We start from the raw sequence: 25,735 nt of genomic DNA on the forward strand, positions 1-25,735 counted from the left end.
TCCAATAGTTGTTCTTGCTTTTGTATTTTTCGACATTTTCCATGTGATTGAGTTTCCGACCCCAACTCCTCATAAAAGACAGCCGTTAACTCATGTTTGATCAAATCCAAGTTCCTCGTCCAAGACTGTATGATGGTCTGTCGTTGATATCAGTTCGATCCTCTTGCCCCCGGGTTTTCGGGCGTTATTCAGCATCGCCTGGAAGGCATTGATACGAGCTTCGAGTGCATTTTCAGATGTTATTGACTGTTGGGAGCTGTGGGGGTATATTCCATCGAAATCCTCGAAGCTCGCATGTTCCCTGATTATGATATCGTCTTCCATTGCAACATCATCGTCCGAGTTTGATCCAGAAGGAGAGGGTTGGGTATCAAGCGCTGAAGTTGAATGTCCGTTGGCATCCATAACTGGAAGCTGTTGATGAACTGCTGACAATTCTGTTTCTCCAGTAGGCACTTCCAGTATATGTCGTTGCGAACTTTCCGTGGAAGCGGTCGTGGCCTGTGTATCCAGCATATCTTGATCGGCACATCCTAGCTTCGCACGTTTTCCGAGGATAACCTTGTCGTGTCGAAACACACTGTCAGAACACTGTGCCCCAAAGAGACCCTCGATGGTAATGTCTTCCTCGATCCACCGCCGTAAATCGACAGTACAAGGCCAAATATCTCTGGGCTTGAAGGCATCTGTCAGTTCGCAGAGCTCAGGGAATGATGAGTGGCGAGAGTATGGGAATGTTATGGTTCTGGGAAGCGCCACTGCATTCGATTCATTCAGTGAATGCTGTTTGTTTTGTGGCTTCAGTTTCTTCGTGATCGCATGAAGCCCATCGGCAAGTTTGATTTCGTCCTTGTCCTCGAGAGCTGACCGTTCAAGATCAAGAGGTACTTTTCGCCCACTCGCAACAACACCCAGGAGAAAATGACGTATTTGCTCTTGCATCGAATTCGACACCTCCTCTGTATCCCAAAGTCTGCAAATGTCAGTAAAGACTCGGCTCTCAACACAAGAGAACGACTCACATTTCCAGAAGAGATCCTATATCTTCCAGAAATAGGTAATCTAGTTCTGCCTCCCTCTCCAGGTCCTCTCCGCCGCCACCGACACCGAGCTCTGCAATATCTTGTCCATTGGGGAGACGCGTAACGATGGGCTGGATCCAGACCACAGAAGAGAGGTTTTTCTGCACAGTTGGGCAGTAATTTCCCTTCTCGCAGCTATGCAGTCGGACGTTCTGATCGAGTGTGAGACAACCTGAGTGGTAGGTATTTCCACACATGAATCCGACAAGGGCAGGGGCTTCATGGGAGAGGTGAAACTGTGTCCCGAATCTGTTGTCGGTATCCTTGGCCACGAGAGATTGATAAATTGACATCTTGTAGTCATCCACATGAATCTGTCCCAGCATCAGCAAGAGCCTTTTGTTGACAATGAGAAGCTCGTACCTTGGTTTTAAGGGCTTTGGACAATACGATCCAGACGTCTTCGTAACTGTGCTTGAGTTAGCAAGGTAGTACACTGGCTCCTGTCAAAAGATGTACCCGTATGTCCAGGCTTGAAAGTGGAAGATGGTGTCTTTAGGGTACTTTGACACCTTCTCCAGCAGTTCGCGAATGCCCTCAGACTTTGGAGGAAAGTCGACGTCATCGACAAAAGACGTATCAATATAAATTGTATCCAATGTCTTGAGCCCACAAGAATACTCAATTAGCGGTGGTGATCTTGCTATGGCACTCACGAACCACGGCTCGCTTCTGATATCACCGGTGTAAAGCGCTGCCTTGCCTCCACCTTCGAACACTACGACTGTCAGTATTATGAATAAGATGGCGGAGCATTCTGGCAGACGTACGAAACATAACAGCGCCGGGGCAGTGGTTCGCATTGAACAAGGTAACTTGCATGCGGTTGCCTGGCTCGAGCTCCAACACAGTGGGTGTTTCTAAAGGTAGCGGCTTCTACAGTTCACTCAGTAATCGTGTCGCCCAGTGAACAAACTCGAGACTCATACCAATAGGGTCTTGAGGTGACGGTATGTTTGGACTCGGGCCTCTAAGATACCCTTGGCGTAGTTGATGCGACATGGAAATCGTTCAAGTCGAAGGAGCATCTCTTTAGTGGCCGCGGAACAATAAACACTGGACATCTCCAAGTTAGAATTATCCAAGAGAGCGCAATCATAGGGAAACATACAATGGTGACCGTAATGTCTCCAGACCAGCGAGGTGGTCGCTGTGGATATGGCTAAGAAAGCAGGCGAGTGGAGGGCGGAGATCTGGGTGGGAGCGAAAGAAGTCGACCCTGATGTCCGGAAATTCGGCTACTAATCCATTGAAGGTCGACATGACTGCTGTGTCTTGCTGAAGAAGTGAACTGCCCCATGATTGTTTTCCTACTCCAAAGTGGCCGTCTGAGTGTCCCCTGGCAGTTCCAGGCGAGACAGGAAAGGATGATGCTTGTCGTTGGAGCTCCAGCCCCACACAAGCTATCGACGCTAAAAACTGCTCGTGCCCCGCCCCCGCGTTGGTGTCGCCTGCCAATGCAGTCTTGGCCTTCCAAAGTTCCTCGTCTTCACTTGGCATCTGTGCTCTGTCAAGCCACCGAGTGTTTAGGATGATCTGTTGGACTGCCACGATTTCCTACTCCAGAGACACACTGCTAGATCGGGTTATTTCCCTATCTCCTCGCATTGCACTGCGTTGCACTCATGGCGCATGTCCGATGAAATATTGGAGAAACGGCCAGCAGACATTGGCCCAAGCGCCCCCGCTATTCCCAGGATGGCAGCCAACGGTGCATCAGCGTCATCCTCAACCCCTGGGCTATCGCTGGCGGCTCTCTGGCGGCACCGATCGGTTTCATATCCGGCGCTGTTGAGGAACAACAGCCCGCCCGCCCGTCCATCATCGCCATGCTACATTTCATCCAAACTCCCGTGCCAATCACTGCATCTTTTGTCCCTCCATCGCTGGGCTTCCGCGTCGCTTGATCCCCCAAGTCATGGCTGTCGCTCTTAGCTCCCAGGTCCTGGAGTCGCTGCTAACTCCGGGGCGCCTGGTTCTTCTTTCCGTCCTGTTTGTGGTGATCTCATTCATCGTCGACATTTCCCGGTTACCCAGCTGTCCAGACTCTCTCCCTCGCGTGGGATTTGGTCGAGGCCTGGTCGCGTCTGTCAAGAACTGGGTGTATTATGTTTCGCGCTATAATGATTGGATTGCCGATGGTTATGAGAAGGTGCGCACCCTACTCTTATCCCTACCGCGAGGCGTCTGCGTGGCGTCCTACTGACATAGACGTGTGGTAGTACAACAAGAAGGGTCGTGCCTTTGTTGTTCCTAATTCCCCGAGCCGCCCTCTAGAGATTGTGGTTCCCAAGTCCCAAACAGCGTGGATGCTCGAACAGCCAGACCGAGTGCTCTCTACCAAAGAAGCTCATCGCGACTCTTTATTTAACGACTACCAGTTTGGAGTTGACGATCAGTTTCCGATTCGCACGATACACAAGCACCTTGCCCGCAATATTGTCAATTTGCTACCTGGAATCCAGAAAGAGGTTCATGCCTCCATCGACGATGTCTATGGGACAGATACAGAGAACTGGAGGACGCTGAATATCTGGAACTCTTTGATTGGCATCGTCTCCAGAGTTACAAACCGAATGCTGGTCGGCGATCCGCTTTGCCATAATGAAGAGTTCCTCAAGAACCAGGTGGCCTTCGCTGACGCTATCGTTCGCAATGGCTTGATCATGAGCTTTTTCCCGAAGGTGTTCCACCCCATTGTCGGCCCTCTTGTCACCATTACAAACCGCCGAGCATGGCGCAAGACCTACGAAATCGGGAAGCCTGTCATAGAGCAACGTCTCCGGGACATGGGACGCATAGACTCTGGCGCCGACGTACAAGTGCCAGAAGATATGCTCACCTGGCTCATCCGACAGGCCAAAGCCGAAGGCGCAGCAGAAGAACTCAGCCCCGTCATGCTCTCCAAGCGCCTGCTACCCGTCGAGTTTGCCGCTATCCATACAACGGTGCTAACAGCTTCGAATGTTCTTCTCGACCTCGCATCATCAGACCCATCTCTGGGCTACATCGACGCCATTCGCAAAGAGACCTCCCAGGCTTTGAGGGAAGGAAATGGTCACTGGACGAAGGACAGCCTAGCAAATCTCCATCTTACAGACAGCGCTATCAAGGAAAGCATGCGCGTTAGTTATTTCGCCAGGTGCTTGACCCACAGGAAGGTGATTGCACCTGAAGGGGTGACGAATCCAACAGAGGGATGGCACGCGCCCGAGGGGTCATTTCTCACCCTGGACCTTGCTGGAGTACATCTTGATCCAGAAGCGTTTCCTGAGCCCGAGAAGTATGATGCCTTCCGGTTTGTGAAGTTGAGAGAGCAGCTCGATCCGAAGAATCCCGAGGAGGCAATGAAGATCAAGAGACTGGGGATGGTAACTACGAGCCCAGAACACTTGACCTTTAGCCATGGGAGGCACGCATGGTATGCTTTCTATCCAGTGGCAATTATGTATCGGCATGCACTAACATTCAGAATAGCCCTGGGAGGTTCTTTGTCGCGCATGAGTTGAAGATGATCCTGGCGTATTTACTAAATAATTACGACATCAAGCATATAGAGAAGAGGCCGCAGAATGACTGGGTGGGCGCCACTGTTATTCCGCCAATGGCAGCCACGTTAGAGGTCAATAGGAGGAAGATTTGATTGCGGCTTCTACATTGAGTACTTGGAGGTTATCTTTGGGTATATACAGGACGACTTTCACGGCTTTCACTTTTCAAGATGAGCGCAGCGTTGGGTTGGATATCTAGATTGATTTAGGATATTCAGGGATGAGGTTTTCCGCAACGACCGATATTTATCATGATACAAGCTTTACAGCATCACAACCAACAACTTGAACTACAGCAACAAGATCAATATATATATACAATTTCACCCTTGGTATGATGGTGTTTAGGGAGTTTCGGCACCATGGCGGTGATGCACAAGGGAACGGGGAGAGTGGAGTGCAATGAGGCGGAACAGTATATTGTAAGGTTCAAGGCCACATACCATGTCCCGTTGTTTGTCTAGAGCATCGCCGAAATCGAGGGTCCTTTCTGTCTGGTCTTTTGGCCATGCACCCTTATTCATTCCCTTTAGAGTTCAGGACGGGACATCTTTCACAACACCGCAAGTCAATAGCCAAACAGGGCCCCCATGCCTCCGGATTATCTTGGGAGTCAAAGGAGATACTTGATGGATCTTCCGCCCGAATTACGTGAAATGATTTTTGACTTGCTGATCAGTCTTGAAAGGCTACAGAAAGCCTAAAAGACTGCAACAAGTTCCAAATGTCTACAGCAAGTTGAAAGACCACAACAGCCTTAAAACCTCACCAAACTGCAGCATTTCAAAAAAAGAAGAAGCACAACTTCAATTCAGAACACCCAACCTACTAAATCACAGATCATATCCCTTGGTTGACCCAGTTTCTCTCTCTTACTCTCTCATCAAAGTTCAAATGAATGGCAGTAGCATCATGCTACCCAGAGCCCCAAACCTTCTGTCAAATTCTAGGTACCTTGTAACACAACAACAATAACAACCATCACCCTCCAAACTAGGTAATCTGCTCGCACCCTCATCTCTTCCTATTTCCTTGCCCGCCACCAACGGCAAATAGAAAAAAAGAATGAGTAACAGCAACTACCCTTCCACACCCACCACCACCACCACCAGGGTGACAGCCTGCGTAACCACACCTTTCTCAGTCTGTGATACCAAGCCCTCCCCTCCCCGCAAAAAAAAAAAAAAAAAAGAACAAAAAACTTCCAGACCGACCCGGTAACACAACATTCTCGCCTCATCCCACTCATCATTGAAGCCCAACACCACCACCATCGTCACTTCCACCGCACCACACCTCGCCTCAAACTTCTAGTCTCATTCACCCCCAAATCCTGCCTCATCTCCACAGGCCACCTCGTCACCTTCCCATTAAACACCGGAAAACTCGACAAATTCGTCCGCGGCGCATACTCCATGTCCAACACCACAACCCCCAAACTAGGCACATTCCCCACCGAAACCTCCTCCCCATCCGCCTATTCCCCCCATCATCATCAGTTAGCATCTTTCTCTTCTTCCCTCACAAGTCTCAAAAAGTATAGGGTAGTTACTCACCCCCTTAATCCCAACTCCCACCTCCCTCTTCAAATACCCAACCACACTCTCCCTGTCCAAATCCTTCAAAGTCCCATTCCCAACCCTAATGTCCTGCACCGGCACGCTCTCCCTCGCCACCCCCTCACACGGCATCCCCAGCAGCGTCATCCGTCCAATGCTCTCCCCCCTGATAAACAAACTCACCGTCGCCGGCAACCTCCCTGCCAGCTCCCCCCTCTCCACGCTCATCTCCACCACCCAATAATCCCTCGTCGTCCCCTTGCCCATCCGGTTCAACGGTCCCGTCTCCAGCGTCGTTGCCCCGTCATCCCCAGCCATGTCCCCGTAAAGCGCATTCACCTTTGCCCTGACCTGCTCTGCCCTCGTCTCAGCCGGGAGACTCCAATCGGGCAGTTCCGGATACGTGTACCCAAACACGCTGACATTAGCGACAGTGTTGCTCGTGTGGAACTCTAGTAGCGTGCTGTTGCCATTGGTGGTGGCGGCAGATGGAGCCCGGAAAAAGGGCTTGAGCGGGCTGTCAGCCGTGATCACCGTATTGGCAGGAGTTCCAAACTGCCCGCCAGACAAAGCGCTGCTTGTAAACATCGAGTTGTTGTAGTAAATTGTTTGCCACATGGCCACCAGCCTGTCGACGTTGCAGTGGTGTAGCATACTAGAGACTTGTTAACCAACGACAACAAAAGAAAAAGGGAAAAGGGTGTAACACACAACAGCGGCTCAAAGGCCGACCAGTTAATATCGGCCATGGTCCCGTTATTGCACCCTGCACGAAGATGAATCAAGTTGTGGGCATTCTCAAAGCTCGAGCTGCTCATCCCGTCATAGGTGTTGACCCGAGTAAAGACATCATACTACGACAACTTCCCCATTAGCCGCCGACCCAACCATGCTCATTAAGCCATCTGAAGCTAGGTGCCTTACCACACTCCCTGTCAAATCCCTCGCCGCCAAAAGTAACCCCTCGTTAGACTCGTTGGCATCATTTAGCACACCCCCAGATCGAGAACATCGTATTGTCTGCGGATAGTGCGTCAGGGCGCTATCACCAAATCCCTCTTCAACCTTTAATCGTTGAAACTTGTAAGTGTATAGCGGGTTCGGTATGACTCTTCGTCCCTCTGGTGCCTGCACCGTCATGTTGAGCCTGGTAGCTGCTACAGGCAACGCTGGATTCATCGCCCAGTCCCAGTATGGCTGCCGCAACGACTCTGCCGCTGCCATGTACTCGGGAAGCAGATCTGGGGGGTATCTAGACGCGATGTCAACCGCGCGAGCCACCAATATTTGCTGCCGAGAGAAAACATGTGAGTTTCGTGGGGGTTCAAGGAATCAAGCAGGGCAAATGCAATGCCACCAACGTACCTCAAACAGAGCTACATATGGCCTATGCCAAGTTTGAAAAAGAAGTTCCTTGTATGTCACAGATCAGCAAACCACTCTCAGTACCCCCCACAATCCTAAACCGAAAGCCTTGTTGGGCATACATACACCATGAGGACAAAACCCCCTATTAGAAGGCGCCCCATCTACATGCCCTACTCCGTTCCACGCACTGTGGGGATAACCATGAATACCTGGGCAAAAGCCGTCAGCAAGCTATTGCCGAATTTGGGAGGTTGTGATGCCGAGACGGTGTCATGTATTACCCACCTGCTACCGCGAAGTATGATAACTCGTTCGTCTCGTTGAGCGCCTGTAATTCTGATAGGGCCAGAATGTAGAGATGCCTACACATTGACAAATCAGATCCCCAGACTCCCGGCTGTCAAAATTTCTGTGTCATGGTAATACCATTGTGCCCCTCCCTTTGCCCATAGCCCATTGATATTGAGTCTGGCTGGAGGTTTCCCTGTAACCTTGTCAATGCCCGTCCTGACGCCGATCACAGGAATAGGGGTCGCGGAGGCTAGCGCAGGTGATGATGAGGGTGATGATGGGGGAAAGGACGCGGGGGTTGTCGACTGAGCCGCAGCCCATGGGAGGGCCACGGCCACCATGCAGAGTGAAGCGGTCCTCCGCATTGCTTCCAAGAGAGATACAACCACACCGATGACTCAGTCAGGCATGAAAATACTGCAAAAGGGAGTGAAAAGAGAAGAAGGCGGGGAGTCGGCAACTAGACCGCCAAGCCCTTTCAGGAGAGAAAGCGGGCTGCCTCTTCCGCTTTATCATAGTGGCGAAGAACCCGCCCTCCTGGACGACGCCAGTTCTTGTCGGGTCCGCTTCTGCAGGGAAAACTGTAACAATATCACCAACTTTGTGGTCTTGGGCACAGGACCTTCTCGCTGAATCATACATGCCATACGGATGAGTGACTCTTCCGGTGTCCGAACTTCAGGTGGGTAGCCACGAGCAGCAGTAGTAGGAGATGTCCGATAGAGGGAAGCATGTCTGAGAATAGAAAGGCTGTGTCGATGTTTCGCCGCTGTCGTCTCTGTTTGTTGTTGTTTATGGGGTGTGTAGTGTAACCAGGCCCCGGGAGGACGGGCGTCTGCGTCCCGCGGCAATGGGGTTTTCGTAGAGGATAATTGATCCAGAGGCTGCAGGCCTCTCGTATCGCTTTCTATGTCTTGTGCACTTCAAAAAGAACAAGCACGGCGCTGTCATCACACTCCTTCTGCTGGTTGCCGACAGGATAAGGCCACGGCTGACCCACGAGGGCACAACACGAAAGCAGGCCGTCCGTTTCTCCCGTCGAGGTGGTGTTTGGATAGAAGGCGGGCGGGACCTGCGGCATGGCGACATGGAAGACGGGTTATCACATCCCATGACTTTCCTTGCTCTCCCCCGTCGTGTTTCCGGCGTCTTGGTATCTTGTCGTCGGGCGTCATCTGCCGTGATAGCTCCTTAGGCTGGATGGACCATGCTGACAGCGTGGGGGTGACGGCGACAAAGTTTGCTTCCTGTGCCAGGCCATAGGTCCGGGCTCGGCCCGTCGTCATTGTACGCCTGTATCGATGGAAAGCCACGCCATGATGGGTAAGGGAATGACTAAATTTAAGAACAAGAAAAATAAGAGAAGACACGGGGCCCAACGAAGGCCTTTGCAGATGCCGTGTGCTAGCCCAACTCCCCGACAATGCCAGGAAAGCGTGAGTGTGGCATGCTCCTTCCCAAGTTCTTCAACAGTCTAGGCTGAAGCGGAGTCGGGAATGGAAGGAGCACATCAGCTCTCTCATCAGCCTCTCATGAGAGTCAGTCACCAACGGCGAAACCCGCTGAGACCGAACAGTCCATCCTCTCCAGTTCGCTACCTATGTCTGAAATGTTTTACACAACACCTCGGTCTTCTCTCAGCAACAACACCGCCCATTATGCGAACATAGTGACACAATACTTGCTGTGTGTCTCTGTGGGACCTGTATTTACCTCACCTTGGCACTGAACTTTCCTTCCTCATGAAGAACCGAAGTCAAAATCCTAGTTAGCCGCCTTAAACCCAAGGCCAAGAAACAAAAAAAGGGGCCCAAAGTTGCCCCGCCATTTGGTTGTCGTCGAACAGCAGCTCCCCCCCTCCCCCCCATCTGCCCCTCCCTTCCCGCAACGCGGGGAAGTCCTAGCTCTCCCGCTTTGGCATCCGCGCCTAGCTCGGGGGTTCAATGTCAAGGGAAAAAATATACCTACCCCTGTGCCTTTAATTGTCCAATGCACTTGCAAATGTACTGTGATTCTTGGGCCGTAAACGCGTGGGTTTAGCTGCTTGTGGTGAATGCAACATTCGGAGTGTTGATACCTACCGGGGGTGGACAGAGAGGGAGGGGGCTCGCCTCAAGGTATACAGATACGTGGTCTGTGACACCCGGATATCTCCTGTATCTATCTACCGACCAAGTTAATCTGTTGTTGACTTCCGGGACTGGGACAAATTCCCCAGATCCTACAAGTTTGCGCAGCACCGAGTAGTCCCAAGGCGTGGTACTTTTGAGGGGGAGCAAGAAGGGTGTTTGTCACCTTTGAACTGAAGTGACTTGCCATGCGGGGTCGAGAAAGAGATCGGGCTGCCATACAATTCCCATGTGATTGATATTGAATGAGGGGCTCATGGGCGTGTCCGGTGTCAAAAAGACTCCTCTGCTAAGCATGAGTCCACAGCCCTCCCTCGCCGTGTTCGGTGCCGACCATCCGAGTCCAAAACCGACTGCCCACTTTTCATGTCGTGAAGGCGAGTGATGAGCATGGATGCCGTTGTCCAACCAGGTCGAAAGCAGCGGGACCTGCAGCTTTTTTATCGTGCTGTTATATTGTATCGCCTTGGTATGAGCTGACACTCTCGGTGCAAGATAGATTGCTAATCCCGTGACACGGATCTTGGCGTCTTCCTGCCCACCACATGCTGTGTGATGTGACCAAAGGGCATCCTGTTAATAATAAGTTGGCATCAGGAACAACGAGGCAACAAGATTTCGAAAGTCGGAATGAGAGGAGTAAGTTGACAGGATTGAAGTTGAGTGGGCAGAGTCCGTCCTCTTCATGCTGCAGCCCTCATAGTTGGTACAAGGGTAAAAGGGACAATCCAATGAGCGTAAGCAAGAGCAAAGAATGAAGGATCAAGAAACAGGTAAAGCAATCAATTAACTTTTTGCTGGCTTCCATAGCAGAAAATACCCAAATCGTGGTGATGAGAAATGAAAAGAAATATGATATCCAAGGAAAAGTTCCCATAAAGTAACCCCTGCAAAGTGCCCTATGCATTTATGACGCCGAGAGATGATGATCTCTACCTTGCCTTTTCCCCAGCTCTTTCCGGTAGCCAATTGTCCCAAGTGAATATCTCGCCCCGAAAACGCCAGCTGCCTTGATGCGCCTGCGTATGCCTCTTTATCCCATACCAGGAGGCTTCCTCTGCGCCAACATCTGTCCCAACAACAAAAGTATCCAGCAGAGGCAGTAGTAATGGTATATCCCTGTTCATAGCCCCTCAAAATAGCGATAAAAAAGAAACATGCTGTGCTCCGTCTGACAGAAAGAGACGGGAGAAACTGCGGGCGCCTTGGCCCGGTTGAACTCGGCGGATGCCCGCATCCCTGACGCTGTGTTGTGTGGGTAGTGCCGTGTACCTTACAGCGACTTCTCCAACATGATCAGGTCTCTGTATCCCTCTTTCCACTTCTTCTCCTGGGCAGCCGTTGGCTTGGGGAGAGGGCTTCTGGCGTAGCCACCATAGCCTAGCCAGCTTTGAAGACCGGATTTGACTCCGACGACTCCGCCTTGAATGGCTGTCCAGTCTCCCTGGGCAACGATCTCTTGCATTTCCTGAGCCTCGGCATGCTTGCCTTGGTTGAAGAGCTCGATCGTGCGGGTGCAGGCCTTGGGAGCGATGTTGGCAAGGCCGGCCAAGATGCCGTGGCCACCAGCCACCAAGGCCTGGATGGAAAAGTCGGCAGAACCAGCGAGGACTAGGAACTCCGGGTTCTTGGGGTCATGGGTCTTGGACATCTTCCGGGTGGCCGCAGCCACGCGGTTCAGCTTGCCAGTGTTGCCACACGTGAGCTTCACGCCCACGATGTTGTGGTGCTCGGCAAGCTGTACGATGATGTCCGAGGAGAGATCAAGCCCACCCACGGCGCCGGGGAAGTTGTAGATGATGATAGGAATGGGCGAGGCATCTGCCACGGCAGTGAAATACTCGATAATGGTCTCGGATGCCGGAGCAAAGAGGCTGGCATAGTACGAGGGCGGGAGCACAAGAGCATAATCGCCGCCAGCCTCCCACGCCTCCCGGCAGTACTGGATGGTCTCCCGTGTGCTTTGTGAGCCGCAGCCAACAATGATGGGCATGTGGGAGAATCCCGAGTCGTTCAAGGCCTTCCGTGTGGTCGACGTAACCAGCTGTCTCTCGGCGTGTGTGAGATGGACCGCTTCGCCGTTGGAGCCTTGAGTGGCCAGTCCTGTGACGCCCGCGCGGGCGAGTCGCACTGCATGGCGTGCGATGGTGTCCGTGTCTACATCTTCCGAGCCTTCCTCAAAGAAGCACATGGTTGGGACATAGACGCCTGGCACAAGTGGTCGGGTCATATGGAGGTCGGATGCTTCCGAAGTTGTGCTGTACGAGCTACTGAGGGGCGACTCGTGGCCTGCCATGAGGGATGAGGACCCGACAGGGCGGAAAGGGATTCTGTTGAAGCCGGCAGTGAAGCTGCCACTGGGCGAGGGTGCGTCATTGTGAGGAGCCATTGTGGGGGCTGTGATATGATGATGGTATGACAGGGTGATATGGTTGTGATGGTGAGCGAGGGTAGAAGAGAAGAGATGAGGGGAAGATCTTGATATGATTGTGTGTAAGGGTTGGTTGGGAGTGGTTGGGTGAAGTCTGGGATGATGATGGAAAAGGGAAGATGGTGGTTCTTGGGGAGGAGGCTGATATATGTATGTAGAGGCTGATCGTAATGGGATCCGCTTGGTGGAGAGCTGGTCAAGGCCAAGAGAGATGAGGCAGGGAATGGGGGCCCAGTGACGGATGGCTCATGGATGGGTCGATGTCCCAGGGCGGTGATGATTATGGGCTTTTTTTTTCCTCTGACTGTCGTCTCGGACGCCTGCTGCAGAAAACGCCCAGGATACTAGCTACTTGCGAGGGCACCAACCCCGAGGTACTGATCGTTGACCAAACCGCGCTGGATGTGAGCAAGCTGAGCCATGAAGTGACTTCGAATTGGCGGGCTATGATTTGTTGCGCAAGACCATATGGCACGCCCACTCGGCGTCGTCGACAAGGATGATGGGCTCGTCAATGGTCACTTTTCTTGGCTCGCCCGACCATGTACCTGAGCACAGTGCGGACTGACGGACTGCCCCCAGGAGCAAAACCTGGGGTGTTTCTGGAGCCCGGCGGTCCCAGGATCTGGAGAAGCGAATGATTTGCGGGTGTTGTGTGGGGGTTAGCTTGCCAAACCTGACCGGGTACCACTAGAGTCTCGGCAGGGAAATGGTCAGGGCATGGTCAAGGCGCTAGTCCCAGGCGGGAAATACTTCCCTTGGGCCTTGGGATAAGACAGACCTCTGGCCGGTATCGATGCGGAGAATTAGTTTCCAGAACATCCATCTGTGTGCCAGTGTATGACAGGCAGTTATGCAAAGGAGCCTCTACCGCAGGACTTGATGAAAAAGAAGAGAAAGAGAGAAACCCCTTTTCCTACTTGGACGAGGTGCATCTGCCGGGCAACCACACCTTTTGTCAGCACCTATGACATCGGGTGGCGCCAGACGCCTTTAAGCCTCGTCCGGTGTCTTTTGTTGCCTCGGGTCCCGAGGGTGAGCAAACGAGGTCAGTATGAAGAGCCAAAAGCCAGGTAAGATGCTATCCCAAAGTGCCCTGTCGACGACATTTACACGATGTCTCTAGGCTGATCAGGTGTCCACTGCAAGATCGATTCTTGTCCTGCCAACGCGAATTGATTAGTTATGTGGCCGTGTGGTGAAGTTCCACGTATGCTGCTTGACAACGAGACCTGCTCCGAGATGTAAATCATCCCTTCAATTGAGGCCATATTTCAACGGGCACCACGGTAGCATTTCACGCGGGGACAGCCGTGTCCTCGTGCACACTCGCTGTGTGGCATTGGCGGCAACAGGTTGCAGTGCGGACTTCTCGCTGTCCCAGATAGAGAAGAGGTTCTAGCTGTTGCTAATTGCATCTACTACGTTATGTTGGGAGCACAGCGTCTGCTGCATGGGTCAGAAATTCCGCCGAATAGATATCGACTAAGTGTTTCCCAATATCTTTTGCCGCGGTCCCGTTGCCCTTCGAGGTCCTTCATCTACAGTATCGTCGAGCACTGGGCAAAAGCTTGGTGGTGCGGTTCCTATTGGTTCGTTGACCCAGTAATTGGCCTTGTAGTTGGTGTTGCATCATGGGCCGGCCCTTTCGACCTCCCCACGGCACTGTACCTACCGGCGTCTGTCGACAACAGCGGCGGCGGCCCAAAGAGGCTCAACCACGGAACTGGTGTACAGCAACTGCCAGGTCCAAGTTTGCGATGCGCCATTCCCGGATCTGAGCCGCTCGGAAAGCCAGATTGGGAAATGGCGAGACGACGATGCTGGCGAATGTCGACTGGTTAGCAGCACCACGGCTGGCAGTCCAACTCGAGGTCATCAGGACAGCCTTGCAGCAGCAGCAAGGGATGCAACAAGAGGCTAATCATGCGATCTGTCTCTCGAGTGCTCAGCGATATAAACACCGGTGGCACGCTGGGGTGCAACTGTAGCCCTTTGGCTGAGGAGCAAAGCAATCGACAACTCAGCGGCCCGTCTGCACTGGGAGACCCATTCGGTCTGGCCAACCCTTGGACTCGTTGCTGGCGCCAATGAGGCACGGCCAGACGACGTCCATAGCAAATGGCGGGTGCTGCGTCTGGCTGTTTTTGGATCAATTGGGGTGCAACGACGCGCCCATGGAGGGGCAGTGAGGGGTTCTTGGAGGGGCACCTGACACTTTTTCGACAGCGAGGTGGGCCTTCGGTCTGCATTAGAGCTGTGAGGGCAGGTGGCTGACGTTGCCTTTGGTCTTGCAAGGTCTTGGTTGGTGTCATCCTCAAATAATCGCAATGGATCGTAGTAGGAATAAACGACCTGCCGTAAGCGGGGGACAGGAAGAGGACGTATCAGCATATCCACTCTGATGGGATGTTGTCGATGGGGAAGATGTGGGGGAAGTGGTCGGGTGGTTTTTTTTTCGGAAAAGAAGACCCCCAACTCGCCCTCCCGCGCTCTGGGCTGAAACTCCACGTTCCAACAGCTCGGTTCTGGATCTTTGGCACTTTGCAAGGGCCATCGGTTTGGTGGGGGTCTCTCCGAAATCGCGGCGTGGGGAGTCCCGGCGGTTGTCTGTCTGTCCAATTGCTGTCTAGATGTTGGCTAGCACAAACATACCTTTTCAATTCGAAACTCGCGGAGCAAATTATTCTTTTTCTCCCTTCATCAAGACAACGTACCAGGCCAGTGTGGAAGTCAATATCAGCTTGCACTGTGGAGGTATTTCATGCAGCCAGACAGGACCCACACACAGCCGGGGTACGAGGGTACGAAGATCGCGTGACTAGGGTTGGATCGGTTTCTAAGCTGAAGCTTTGCAGAACGGGTTGCCAGGTGGGAGTGTTTGTTCCGCTGAATGTACAATTTGATATCTGAAGATTGAGATATAGGCACAGAAGATCGAGGTACGATTGAGATCTGATATTGAGCTTGTGGTGGCGTTGGCTCTTGATGAGTTGACGTTCAATTGCCGTGAGGGTGAAATTCCCGGACCGGAGGTTCTGACCCCCCACGTTCGCCTAAACACTCCCTCAGACCGAAGCAGTGACCCACTGTGCCGTGGGATGGATCCATACAGTGCGTCACTCACACCAACTTCCAACTTCCTTCCAATTCAAGGTCGTGCAACCGCGAAGTCCTGTCATCCAGCGGCCTTCCAAGACAGGCAACCATCATCACCAACACCTCGAGATGCAAGCCACCATTGTTGACGGTTGATCCGGCGGTCTGGGATAACGGTGTGCCTGGGACTGGATGGTCATCTGTCTCCCAGGTTGTGCCCATTTTGAGCTGCAGAATTCTTCTGATGTGTTAGCATCCGATTAACCAGACTGGCTTTTACGCTGATGGTAGTCAGAATTCTGGAGCAGTACCCGGTGATGTACCAAGTACCGAGTACCTGGAGCAAAACGCCGTGTCGTGTTGTATGTCTGTTTCTATGTTGTTCATGACGACAGGAGAAATCGAGGAAAAAGAGCGGGTTGGCCTCGCTCTCTTTTTGTTGCGTTTTTGTTACGCAGCCCTTCGAGCACTCCTAGATGAATCGTTCTTGTTCGCAAATACATTGGGAAAATTCCTCCGATGGAACATGCATCAGCCCTTTTTTTGGACGTGGCGTTTCCAACTCTGGGGGTGTCAGGGTTTCCCCACGATCTCACCGATCTCACCTTGCCATGCAAGGCTCGTCATACACTGCCTGTGGCGACCCTTCACCAACTAGAAATCAGATTGCAAGAGTTAGACGAGCTAATCAATTTCTTTGGTTGTTTCGATGGTGGCCCAGAACCACCAAGTTCAAGCTGCCGAGATGGATCGACCTTGGGTCCATTCCAAGAGACTAGAGAGTGGTCTTCGCCTATCGACAAAGGCTTCCAATCCCTCGTTGGCCGTCAACTCACAGCGTATACCCTCACTTGCGGAGTCAAAGCATCACTAGTCTTTGGCAGGCCAATGGGAGAAAAGAGCAATGTCATACATACTTTGGTGATGGCTTGTCTGTCCACCTTGTTGCCTCGGGCACACAATATGATCGGTCTTCCCTGCCGAGACAGTCCTCCCGCTCTGCTTAGCCGTATGCAGCTTTTTCGATCTTGGGTTGCTAGAAGGGATGGAATTGGCTGACTGGGAATCAGTCGTTCGGTCACAAGGTCAGAAAGAGGCACGAGCCATGTACCTCAGCACCGCTGGGATGGAGGACGCCCCTGGGTCAGAGGAGGCATCATCCACACCTTGACGGGCCATTTCTTCACCTTCATTGGCTACGATGACGCGGGGAATGCTCTGGGCTTGGACGTCCTCCAGCCAAAGATGTCCAAAATAACTAGAGGAGGTTGAGGCCCATGTGATGCAGGGTAGGATTCCTCAACTTCTTGGCCGCCTCTCCTCTGCAACCAAGACTCGATTCCACGTGGCAGTCTGGGTCTGGGCTGACATCTGGTGTGGCCAAAAAGTATTTGACCAGGGCGGCCCGCCTCCCTCATCCGATGGCTCAGTTTTTACACGAACCGGATCACAGAATGACGAACATCGGGAACGCCAGTATCCGACGACCACCGAGACAGGACGCCTCTTGTTATGAGCCCTAACCCAACCCACCATCAGATGTTGTACAAGACTTCACTCGGAAAGAATTTGGACCTTGTACCACCGCCAACATAAGTATCAGCTGATATATTGTAATCTCGGGCTACCAGCGGACTCGGGAAACACATTGTTCTTTTAGACCGAGCGAACATTCTGTCATGGGAGCAGTCATGGTCGAGACCTAGGCCAGTTGCCTCTCAGGAGAGTAATGTATCAGGCACGGAGTACGCTGGGTTTCCTTTGCCCTGTTGGGCCTCGCCTGAAGAATCATGGCTCAGCTTTTTCTTGAATTCTTTACGTCTTGGCATCTATTCCAGGTACGTCGTTATTTGACGCTGGGCATCTGTTGCGTGCTGGTTGTTGCTCTAAGGTTTTCAGAAACACCTCTGGTCTGTCACATCCAGGCTGATCTCTTCGGTTGACTGCACTTGAACCCAATTCACTTTGTCAATTCGATTTCTGCACATTACCCAACAGCTACCCACGCCGGTCAGAGAATACATTAATGGATGACAGGTCGTCAGGCCGGATTTATGTAAGGATTGCCTAACCTGGGACGCGGCTGCACACCGAGCGGGAGGCCAGTGACACGTCATTCGGCGACGTGAGGTTTCACCGTCAAGCCAGCAAAACTGCAAGTTCACCATTCCCTCTTGACAGACCTCACAAGTCTTCCCATGTCTGACAGCTGCAAGTCCTGTTGATCACTATTGCCAGCCATGCCGCGATTCTGGGGTACTGCTACAGAGCTGCACAGTGCATGTGTACGGTTGACCTTGATCAGATCAGCTTTCCAAGGAAAGTCCACCATGGCCACGCACCCATGGTGCTCCCCGAGGGTCATTGATGCAAATGCATCACACCACTAGCTCCCTTTGGCCAAGGTTATTGTACGCACACACCGGTCCGGACATATAGAATCGGCAGGATTCACAGAGCAGCGGGTGCCTAGGTATGTGGTGCCAACAATCGAGGATACACCGCCACTCTTTACAACGCCCTCTCATGGAAGTCATCGAGTCGGGGAAGAGCAAGGACCTTTTTTTCCAGCCAGCCCAAAATGCACCTGCAAAAGGAATCTGCAGCTTGCTGTCACGGGTCGCGCAGAAATTTTGCCATTCGCATGGGAGGCTCCACCGGCGTGCAGTTTGCAGGGCGATGCAGCAAAACGCTGTCAGGACAACCCGTCTCAACTATTCGATACATCGCAGTAGTGTCTGCTAATACGCACATTTTCACGAGGGCGGGAAAGCGGGAGCTAAACACAATCCGGAATCACTTTGTCATGGGCTGCAGGAGAGGGAGGAGAGGGGGAAGAAGCGGGGGAGGGGCTTCTGTCTCGCTCGATGAGTCCCGGCTCTTTTTTTCCCACCCTCCAATACAATGTCGTTGGCCCCCTCAGCGGGGGAGCGGCTGCGTTTTCCCAGCAATAGTAGTTTGTTGCTATTCGTATAGCTGGGCAGGAAAACTTGCTGAATCTTACCCCTGACCGATCAGAGCACTAGGCATTTCCGCGGAGGACTATACTACTATGTGTAGGTTTTGTCTCTCTTGGGGGTCATTGTATCACCAGCTGCCAACAAATCTACCTAGTTGTAGTACTGTATAAACTCGAGGAATATGTCTTTTTTCCCTGGCCAAATCCGCTTTTATATTTGGGACCTGTGTCAACCGAGCCAATCAAACTACCTTCCGGGCTACTATTTTATAAACTAATATTCCACTTTTTTTTTAAAGATATAATAACTAATAAAGTCCGGAAGGCAGTTCAATTAGCTCAGTTGATATAGGTCCCGTATATAAAAGCAGGTTTGGCTGAGGATAAAAGATGTATTTCTCGAGTCTATACGGTAATTTCTTTCCACCGGCAGGCAATTTGTCACAAACAACTGCTCCCGCTTTGTCTATGTACACTATATCCCACTGCGCCCCGCTTCGGCGTCTAATGTCCCACAGGCCGGCTGACGCTGACAAAAGCTTCGGGTTTCGCACGGAATGTGGATAGACAATAAACTCGGGGGCTCCGCTGAATCGGGGCCGAAAGTGTACCCACCTTTTCCCTCCGCAAGTTTGACGGGTAATGACTAAGATTAACGCGATGACGGCCGGGGATATTTGATGACGGGGAATGGTTAGGTAATACCCGATCCTATTTTCAATGTTTACGGGTCAGAGGGAAAAGCTGCTTGCACTGTAGAGGGAGAAGGAAGAAAAATTTTGATGACAGAACACGGCAGGCCCGGGCTGGACCCGAGTCTTCCGGACCCCTGTTGATGACGGGTTTGTTGCCTACCGGCATCGGGGCGGCAGTTTTCTCTGGGCAGAGCGTGGGGGTTTTCTTACAGCACATTCATTCATCAACGCCGTCGTCAAAGTCGAGACTGGCGGCGGCGGCAAACGTGAATTTCATTTTTTCTTTCTTTTCTTTAGTGAAAGAGTGCATCATGCAAGTGAACATCGGCATCTAGACTTTTTCTTTCTTCAACCCCCCCTCGCGTGGCCGCTTTTCTTACTCAGGGGTAAGCAAGACAAGGCAGTCAGTCTGTGGGATATTCCTAATGAGGAAGTTGGTCTTTTTTTGCTGCTCTTTTAATCTCAGATGTTTTCAGACAAGGAAGTGCTACTAGGACAACCGCCCCCACGGTCACGACAGGAATGCCCGACGGGAGCCGACGTCATGGGGCGCGGGTTGGTGCTTATTTTTTTTTCTTTCGAAATATTCTCGTCGGGCAAGAATGCAGAAAGGGCCGGGTATGGGACAGGGGTATGGATTTGACATTGACATTTAGCTATGAGATACCCATTGTCAGAATTATCATGAGGCTGCGGTGCGGGCTCCTGTCAATCCAATCACACATGGGAGTGTGCAGCAGGGGGAATCAAGTTTTCTTCACCGGTGAAAATGATGATCACCTCATCAGACAAGGTGGTTTGGGAGTCAATCGCCGATGATGGCTTTCATCATCACTTTGTAGTAGGTTGGATGTACACACTACCTATTTACATCGAGAGCGTAGTTGGGCTCATTTGTTGGGACGACAACTTCCCTCAGCCTTGCGTGGGACGACCGCACTACTTACATCTAGTACTGCCCAGGTACCTACCGTAGCCGACAAGTCTCTCCAAGTACCTCCCAGAAAACCGGCCCCTGAAGAGAATAAGCTCGTAACCATTTCTGCAGGTCCGGTGACCCCCAATTTCTTGTCTAGTCCCGTCATCATGACTGGCTGTGTCCCCAGTGACTAGGGCATCTTCCTTGGTACTCAGCCTGCCGGAACCAGGTTTAGGCCAAGTGTGGGAAGTGCCGATCTTGAAAGGGAGAAATTGTGACACGCCATCATTGTGCTGTTGGGGATGGGGGATCTGCTGATGGGTGTTGCTTCTGTCCGGTCTTACATTGTGAGGACATGACAGGTCCGGATAAGGAAGTGTCAGAGAAGTAGACAGGTCAGAGCAAGGAATTATTTAGGTGGGTACCAGGCTTAGTGGGAAGGGGGAGGTTGGGATTGGTTGGGGAGGCTTGCTGTGGCAACCGAGGGGAGAGAGCAAAATAAATAAGGGAATCAGGGGTGAAAAGGTGTTAAAGTAGTTGTGGAGTGTGGGAGGTGGTGAGTGGTGAATCGCTTTAAAAGCAAAGCACACTAACTTTTCGGTTGTACCTAAATTACTGGTGAATGTACAACAGATCTGTTTACCATTATTCTCTATCATATTTACTACTTTTTATTTTTTGTAATGAGTTCCCACTTGGAAGTTCTTGGTGTTCCTTGCCGTAGCCACTGCCATCGCTGTGGGCTTGCCGGCTTTTAAGTCAGTCATCATGTCCACAAGTTTTAAGAAAGACGGCAGCAAACAACAGGCAGATTGTTTCATATTTTAATTTTATCATGGACGGGCCCATCCAAAGTTTATCCTTGATTTTTCTTTTAGTCAGCCAAACAATCTTGAGCTCTCATATGCGAACCTACCTAGTCGACTTCGGAAGCTACCTGGAAGAGCACACCTCCTATCACCACAACACGATTGTGACGAACCCCTGTACAGAACCTCTGAAAGGGATACGGGTTGAAGGTAACTTCTGACAATTGGTTCGGTGCGGCTAAACAGCGCACAACAAGATGTCTCAATGTAAACACAAGATGCCGTGAATACAAGCGGTGATTGCATACTGCGGAACTGTCTATCTACACCAGCCAGTTCCTCCGTATATATAGACCTCCCCTGAGCCGTGCTCAGTCTGATCAGTACCCTGATCACACTGATCAGTCTTCCTGTACTGTGATTGGCTCTCCTAGGTGTTTCTGTGCTAATGATTGGTCTGTGGTGCGCCCCGCGCCCCACCAAGTGTCAAGCCGTGACACGACGCTCCCCTTCCCCAGGCCGAAGTCCCGTCGGCCTAGTCTACTCCCCTACGTCTACCAACACTTGTAAGTTCTTCCCTTCTTCCCCCGTTCCTCATGCTTCATTATGTCTAACCGCGTAAGCAAGGCGCGACCCGGTGTCAAACCTTCGCATTCGAAAACAGCGGATCGTGACGAGCTGCTTTGCCACTGTCTTACGGTTTGCCTTCATCATGAAGCGTGCTTGTTCCTTCTGCGAGAAACGTGGTTTCTCCTGCGAGATTTCCCCTTCCGTTTCTGAGCGTTGCGCTTCCTGTATACAGCACAACCAATCCCTCTGCGACGCTCGTGGGTTGTCCGTCCAACAGCTCCGCAAGGTCATCTCCCAACACGACCAGCTAGAGACGGAGATGGCAGAGGCCGAGTCCCAGCGCGCGGCCCTGGATCAGAAAATCAACCGCTTACGCTTGCAAAAACGAATGTGGTTTGAGTGAATGGCTGCGGCCGTCTCCCGCGGCCTCGACAGTGTCGAAGAGCTGGAGCGTGTTGAACAGGAGGAAGCTGCGCTGGCCGCACAGGCTACCTCGTCGTCTAGCGACGCTCCGTCTCCTGCCCCTGCTCCTTCAGACCCCCAGGACCATCCCGCGGCGGAGTCTTCCGCCATCGTTCCTTCCGACTTCTCCTTCCTGACTTCGCAGGGTGCCGTCGATGGTGCGCCTTCCACTTCCCAAGGTGGTTGAGACGCGTGGCACTACTTGTACCTGGGTCCTCTCACACCTTCCAACCTTGTGGTGTAGCGTGTAGCACGCCGGCCAGTGTGTCGAAAGTATGGGTTCGATTCCCGTCGAGGTTCTGTGTCCAAGTTCATGGACACAGTCCGTGGACTTGGGTGCTTATCTTTTGCTTGCTTGGGTTTTGGCCGGTCTGGGTGCTGCCGGTGGAACTCTTTTTGCTTGTCTAGGCAGTTGAGATTTGCCTCTGGTTCCCACGAATTGTCTGTAGCCGGATACCCTAACCAACTGACCAAATATTCCAATTGACCTCTGTTGAACCGTGAATCCAGTATCTCTTCCACATCGTACTCTTCTTCTTTGTCTTCCGCCACTTCCTGTGTATTGGCTTTGCTTGCGTGTGGTGCGGGTTCCAGAAGTGAGATGTGAAAAGTGTGTGACCGTAGACGCATCGTACTGGGTAGCTCCAATTCGAATGCTGTCTCCGAGATCTTCCTCTCGACCTTGAACGGGCCCACTCTCCTGTGGTCCAGCTTCTTGCTAGGTCTCTTGGTGCGTAAATTGCGTGTGGAAAGGAATACTATGTCCCCTCCCTTAAGGCGAGGTCCCTCGAGCCTTTTGGTGTTATAGTACTTCCGCATCCTTTCCCTCACAAACTCCAGTTCTTTCTTAAGCTTGCCGTGGAGCATGTGTAGCTCGTCTGCTTTGACCCCAGCCCTGGGTACCTCCACGTCTGGTCCCTGCCGTAGGTCTGCCTCATATCCAAAGTTTGCGAAGAACGGCGTGGCTTTGGTGGTCTCTGTTGGCGATGTGTTGTATGCCAACTGTGCCGTAGGCAACAGTTCAACCCAATTGTCCTGCTCGAAATTGATGTGATTCCGTAGGTACTGTTTCACTACCCCTAGCCTCGTCATCAACGCTCTCCAAAACTTCGATACGAACTTGGTGTCGCGGTCCGTGATAAACTCCTTTGGCCATGTGTGTGTTGCTGTGACATGCCGTAGTACCACATCCGCCAACTGCTCTGCCGACCAGGTCTCCTTGTAAGGCAAGAAGTATGCCCACTTCGTAAGCCTGTCGACCACCGTCAATATACTGTCGTACTTGACGCCGGTTGCCGTGTCCTTTGACTCTGGTAATTTGGTGATGAAGTCCATCGTGACTGAACTCCATGGTCGTTCCGCTACTGGTAGTGGCTCCAGAAATCCGTAAGGCTTGTGCCTCGCAACCCTTGTTCTCTCGCACGTGTGGCATGACTGGATGGTTTCCTTGACGTCGTCCTTGATCCTTGGCCAGTCAAAGTGCTGCTTGATCTTCTCCATGGTCTTCGCGATACCCATGTGTCCTCCGAGCTTCGATCCGTGAATTTCCATCACTAGTGTCGTCCTGCCACCTGGCTTCACGTACGCTCGATTCTTATACCACAGTCTTCCCTGACTGTCTTTTTGGATGCCTTGCGGCTCCAACTCTTCCTGCCAGTATTGCTCCGTGATATCGTCGCCCAACTTCCCTTGGTATTTGCTGGAAGTGGCTTGCTCACGATACACTGCGCAACACTCCATCCACGGCTGAAGTGGATGCTTGAGAGTGCCGTCTGTCGTCTCCCTAAGTAGTGGTGGTGACTCCCTGGGTGCATCCTTGTGGTGGTCGGCTCGCCGGCTAAGTGCGTCTGCCCTGGCGTTTTCCGAACCCTTTTTGTAGTTGATCTGGAGATTAAATTCCGAGAGAAACCTTGACCATCGCGTCTGCCGTGCGTTGAGGACCTTCGTAGTGGTGAAGTATCGCAGGTTCTTGTGATCCGTATAGACCTGTACTTCGTAGTTGGTGCCGCTGAGGTAGGCCTCCACTCCTCGAACGCTTCGATGATGGCGAGTAGCTCCTTATCGTGGATTGGGTAGTTCTGGCGTGCCCCTTCTAGCTTCTTCGAAAAGAAGGCTACCGGGTGTAGCCTTCCGTCGTCATCTCGCTGTCCCAATTGTCCACCGATCGCATAGTCTGATGCATCAGCCTCGACCTCGAATGGTCGATTGGGGTCTGGCAATTTGAGCACCGGGTCCTTCAAAATAGCTTCCTTCAGCTCCTGGAAGGTCTGCTCTTCTTCCTGCCCCCACCGGAACTCCACGTCCTTCTTGGTCAAGTGGTTGAGTGGTCGTGCGATGCCTGCGTATCCCCGGATAAACATCCGATAGAAATTTGTAAACCCCAAGAATTCCCTGACGTGTGTCTGTGACTGCGGCGTAGGCCAGTCCTTGACTGCCGCAATTTTCCCAGGTTCCATACGAACCTCACCTGGCGATATCAGATATCCCAGATATACTGTCTTCTGCACGTGGAACTCGCTCTTCTCCTTATTAACTGAGAGTCCGGCTCCGTGTAGCGCGTCGAGTATCTCTCGTACGTGTCGCTTGTGCTCCTCCAGAGTGCGTGAGTAGATGAGAACGTCGTCGAGATAGCACACTGCTGTCTTGTCGAGGTACTTCCGGATCGTATGGTCGACGAGAGATTGGAACATCGCGGGCGCATTGGTCAACCCGAATGGCATCACGAGATACTCGAAATGACCATAGGGTGTGCGAAACGCTGTCTTCCATTCATCCCCTTCGTTGATCCGTATATGGGCGTACCCGACAGGCATATCCAAGCGTTTGAAGTATCGCGCCCCAGCTAGTTGACTCCGTAACCTGGATATCAATGGTAGCGGGTAGCTGTTTTTCACCGTCTCGTTATTCAGCTGGCGGTAGTCCACACACAGTCGCAAGCCACCGTCCTTCTTCGGCACGAAGAATACGGGGTATCCTGCTGGCGATGTGTACTCCCTGATATGTCCTCTCTTCAAATTCTCGTCCAAGTACTTCCGTAGCTCCTCACTCTGCTTGTCGTTGGTGTGATAGACCTTAAATAGCCGTAGCTTGGCTTCTTCTTTTAACTTGATCTCGTGATCCCACGGTCCTCGCTCTGGAAGTCCCTCCAAATGCTTGGCCGTGAAGGCTGGGTGTCCTCGATATTCCACCGGTACTGCCTTTTTTTCGCCTTTCTCCACGTTATTGTAATAGGCATACTTGTTGACCTCCGATATCTCCACCAACGTCGTTACCCCTACTTCTTCGATCTTGCCGCCTGTGTCGATGGAGTACACCATTACTTCTTGGGCTCCTTGCGGTGGTGCCGTGGAGGGTGCTTGTCCCGCACTCTGCTCCATGCGTGCTCCTGATCTCCCATCGTTGGCTGGATACTTCCAAGGTTCTCTTGGTCGTAGGTGGCCACCATCCCTCCAATCGATGTCTGGGTTGTAGTCTTCATGCCATGGTTGCCCTAGGATCATATCCTTCGAGGATCTCATATCCACAATGTCGAATATAACTGAAGTTGTTTTTCCTTCGACTGTGATGTCCAGACGTAGTGTTTCTCTGTAGACCTTTTGCGTCGGAAATGGTCCTTGTATGACGATCCATTCCTTCTTTTTCTTCCATGGTATTTTGGCCTGGTGCACGAACTGTGGCGAAATTAAGTTCGTCTCCGCACCTCCGTCTACCAGTGCCACCGCCTGGATATCCTTCCAGTGCGCTGTGACCCAGAGGCGTTTGTCTTTCTTGCCTCCTCTCTGTACGGCAGCGACCTCGCTGATGAGTATCG

General features: G+C 52.1%; 4 protein-coding genes and 1 non-coding gene across 5 annotated transcripts; 2 read left to right on the forward strand and 3 right to left on the reverse strand.

Moving 5' to 3' along the window:
• Window positions 1-90: 90 nt before the first annotated feature.
• QC762_407530 (uncharacterized protein) lies at window positions 91-3,230 on the reverse strand (the record flags this gene model as incomplete). Its single annotated transcript, XM_062890215.1, has 7 exons — window positions 2,194-3,230; window positions 2,012-2,138; window positions 1,853-1,958; window positions 1,542-1,800; window positions 1,446-1,491; window positions 1,023-1,396; window positions 91-973 (listed from the first exon to the last, which is right to left on the reverse strand). Exons 1-7 carry the CDS (start codon window positions 2,580-2,582, stop codon window positions 91-93), a joined length of 2,184 nt encoding a protein of 727 aa, XP_062743735.1. The 5' UTR covers window positions 2,583-3,230.
• Window positions 2,587-4,960, forward strand: QC762_407520 (uncharacterized protein). Its single transcript, XM_062890214.1, has 3 exons — window positions 2,587-3,234; window positions 3,305-4,503; window positions 4,560-4,960. The coding sequence occupies exons 1-3, from the start codon at window positions 3,001-3,003 to the stop codon at window positions 4,723-4,725; spliced, it is 1,599 nt and encodes a 532-aa protein (XP_062743736.1). The 5' UTR covers window positions 2,587-3,000; the 3' UTR covers window positions 4,726-4,960.
• Window positions 4,961-5,426: 466 nt separating this feature from the next.
• Window positions 5,427-8,216, reverse strand: QC762_407510 (uncharacterized protein; the record flags this gene model as incomplete). The annotated part of the gene is made up of 7 exons (XM_062890213.1): window positions 5,427-6,110; window positions 6,190-6,847; window positions 6,904-7,046; window positions 7,117-7,482; window positions 7,684-7,769; window positions 7,846-7,922; window positions 7,987-8,216. 7 exons carry the CDS (start codon window positions 8,214-8,216, stop codon window positions 5,910-5,912), a joined length of 1,761 nt encoding a protein of 586 aa, XP_062743737.1. The 3' UTR covers window positions 5,427-5,909.
• Window positions 8,217-11,253: 3,037 nt separating this feature from the next.
• Window positions 11,254-12,369, reverse strand: QC762_407500 (uncharacterized protein; the record flags this gene model as incomplete). The annotated part of the gene is made up of 1 exon (XM_062890212.1): window positions 11,254-12,369. The coding sequence occupies one exon, from the start codon at window positions 12,367-12,369 to the stop codon at window positions 11,254-11,256; it is 1,116 nt and encodes a 371-aa protein (XP_062743738.1).
• Window positions 12,370-22,153: 9,784 nt separating this feature from the next.
• On the forward strand, window positions 22,154-22,224 carry QC762_0068960. The gene has a single exon. It is a non-coding gene; the product is annotated as a tRNA-OTHER (tRNA).
• The last annotated feature ends 3,511 nt before the right edge of the window (window positions 22,225-25,735 follow it).

The sequence above is a fragment of the Podospora pseudocomata genome, chromosome 4 (assembly GCF_035222375.1).
Source record: "Podospora pseudocomata strain CBS 415.72m chromosome 4, whole genome shotgun sequence".
In the NCBI taxonomy this organism is placed as follows: Eukaryota; Fungi; Ascomycota; class Sordariomycetes; order Sordariales; family Podosporaceae; genus Podospora; species Podospora pseudocomata.

Coding starts and splice junctions, on each gene's coding strand:
- QC762_407520 (XM_062890214.1), top strand. CDS start 3,001: ATGGCTGTCGCTCTTAGCTCCCAGGTCCTGGAGTCGCTGCTAACTCCG. Junction 3,235..3,304: donor TTGCCGATGGTTATGAGAAG/GTGCGCACCCTA, acceptor GACGTGTGGTAG/TACAACAAGAAGGGTCGTGC. Junction 4,504..4,559: donor AGCCATGGGAGGCACGCATG/GTATGCTTTCTA, acceptor CATTCAGAATAG/CCCTGGGAGGTTCTTTGTCG.